This window comes from Austrofundulus limnaeus, unplaced genomic scaffold (genome assembly GCF_001266775.1).
Source record: "Austrofundulus limnaeus strain Quisiro unplaced genomic scaffold, Austrofundulus_limnaeus-1.0 Scaffold1507, whole genome shotgun sequence".
Taxonomy (NCBI): domain Eukaryota; kingdom Metazoa; phylum Chordata; class Actinopteri; order Cyprinodontiformes; family Rivulidae; genus Austrofundulus; species Austrofundulus limnaeus.
The window spans coordinates 58,433-60,798 of record NW_013953909.1 but is presented as its reverse complement, the minus strand read 5'-3'; the positions used below and the strand labels follow the sequence as shown (position 1 = coordinate 60,798).

General features: G+C 42.4%; 1 protein-coding gene across 1 annotated transcript in view; it reads right to left on the bottom strand.

Annotated features, from left to right (window-relative positions):
• The window catches only part of gyg2 (glycogenin 2), a gene marked incomplete at its 3' end in the record, with an annotated part of 24,396 nt that overhangs the window by 3,581 nt on the left and 18,449 nt on the right, over positions 1-2,366 (bottom strand). The window contains 1 exon segment of the mRNA XM_014032668.1: positions 442-622. Coding sequence (XP_013888122.1) covers positions 442-622 — 181 coding nt within the window.

Here is a 2,366-nt window from a genome sequence, read left to right as displayed (position 1 = left end):
CCACTCATCAATAAATCCATCCATCCATCCATCCATCCAACCATCCATCCATCCATCCATCCATCCATCCATCCATCCATCCATCCAATGGATGGATTTTACTTATTTAACTGTGTGATTTTATTGTGTTTTTGTATTCAGTTTTTATTTTTTGTGTTCAGCACTTTGTTTCAGCAGTGGCTGATATTATGGCACTTTATAAATAAAGTTTGATTGATTGATTGATTGATTGATTGATCCATCATCCATCCATCCATCATCCATCCTTCATCTTCCTCTTGGTCCAGAGTCAGGTATCGGGGCATCAGCTTGATCATGTAAGGTCCTCTCTTTCCACAGCCTCTCTTCTCACTCTTCTGGATTACAGCCTGCTCTCACTACAGATTATGATGTCAGGACAGAGACATAAAGCTTCTCTTGAGAATATTCCACTGTTTGTACCTGTTGTTGCTGTCTGTCTGGACAGGGCTGAGTTTCTGGAGCAGGTGGTGTTGCRTGGTGGAACTCCTTCCACCATAAAGAAGTAAATCTTTCCATGTCATATGAGTTGGAGTCTACCGTCTGTGAGCTCCAGGGCTTCACTGCTCCAGCAAAGTGGACTATCTTTGCATTGTGGCCAAACCTGTAGAATAAAACACATCAATCTGTGGAGCGTAGGTCTTACTAACAAGAACCACACAGGACAGTATCTACAGTATGTACAGTTCCCTAAAACACTCAGTGAATCATTTGAGCCATTAAATCTGAGGGTGTTCACATCCYCAAACTGAAGACAACTCATAATCATAAAGAACTGATCCAAACTAACACTTCTGCATGATGAGGAGGCATTGCACACATCAGAAACAGGATATTTGGTGTTCAAACAAATAAAATGGTAATAGACAAGCTTAGAGTAGAACCTCTTCTTGTTCATAAAAAGACCAGTTGAGTTTGTTTGAGCATCAGGTAAAGGCACCTTCTGAGGAAAGGAGACCTCAGGGCAGATCAAGGACTCATTGAAGGGTTTTGTTCTGATATGGAACATCTTAAGGTGGCATCTCACCTTGCTGCAACTGTTAGAGACTAGTTGTGTCAGGATTGACAGAATAACCCAAGGCACAGGCAGGTTTCAAAAATCAAAAGGCACAAGGCCTTTAATGAAAAACTCAAAGAGACTGATAATACAGCAAAAACTCACTTGACTTGGAAGTAGACGAAGAACATGAAGCAGGACACGACCAGGTAGACAGAACAATGATCCGACAATGAGACAGAGACAAGACTGAGCTTAAATACACWGAAAACTAATGAGGGAACAGAAAACACCTGGGGAGAAACACMAGKGTAATCAGCAGTGTGATGTGGGGCAGCTGAGCAGAGACACACAGGGGGAACATAGAAACACTAGGAAGAACCAAGGCATAAAATGACAAACCATGACAAGTTGTTACCATCCAGCTGAATTCAGARTGTTTGTGACCAACAAACTGTGCAGCTGCAGTTTGAATGGTGTTTTTCACAACCCCAGCCTGTTTTTGTGTTCACAGTTTGTAAAGCTCTATTCTAGGTTGTGCACATTATTCTGTTGCCCACATCGTACCCACCTTAACCCATTTTATTCCTACCATGTCAGCTGCCTTTATGTTTATGATTTAGTTTTCTGGAGTATACTTCACAAAGATCGGGAGCATTTTGTTGCAGTTATTATTAATAATGAGTGTTAAATTTAGACCTGGACATGTTTGTTGTTACATTGTGCAGGTGTCAAAGTAAAGCTGTAGTGCTATAAAGACAGGTTGGAAATCCACGACAAACTTCGATTGGGTTTGAGATGAGTTTATGATGCCCTGGATGATGATTTTGTGAAAAAAAGTGTGTTCAAATGTTTCAACCACAAACATCAGGACTGTGAGCCTCTAAGACTCACAGGAGCAAATAAGAACACCTTAAACACTACAGASGTTCTGGAGACCTCCTCATGAATCCTGTTGACCAGTTCAGAGATGTACCACCTTCAGAAGTCCTCTGGATGAGGCAGCTGAAGAGCTCTGCTGTTAAATAGACAAACTACTGGATACAGCAAACCCTGTGTTGTGACAAAGTGTGTAACTGCAGTGTTTCCCCTACCATTATACAGGCGCACCCCCCCCCACCCGCGCCAATGAGACGGCCCGCCCCTCTAAGAATTTCACAGCATGTAGTCATTTTTATTTAAATAAGGCCAGATCAAGTCCAGAGCTATTTTTTTACGTCCCTCCATATCCACCTCTCACCAAACTTGGGGAAAAAGACGGCACAGAGTGAGGCTGAGCGCTGTTTGTGGTCCTCACAAAGATAGGAAGATGTGTGTGTGATTGACGTGTGTGTGATTAGACGCACAGCTC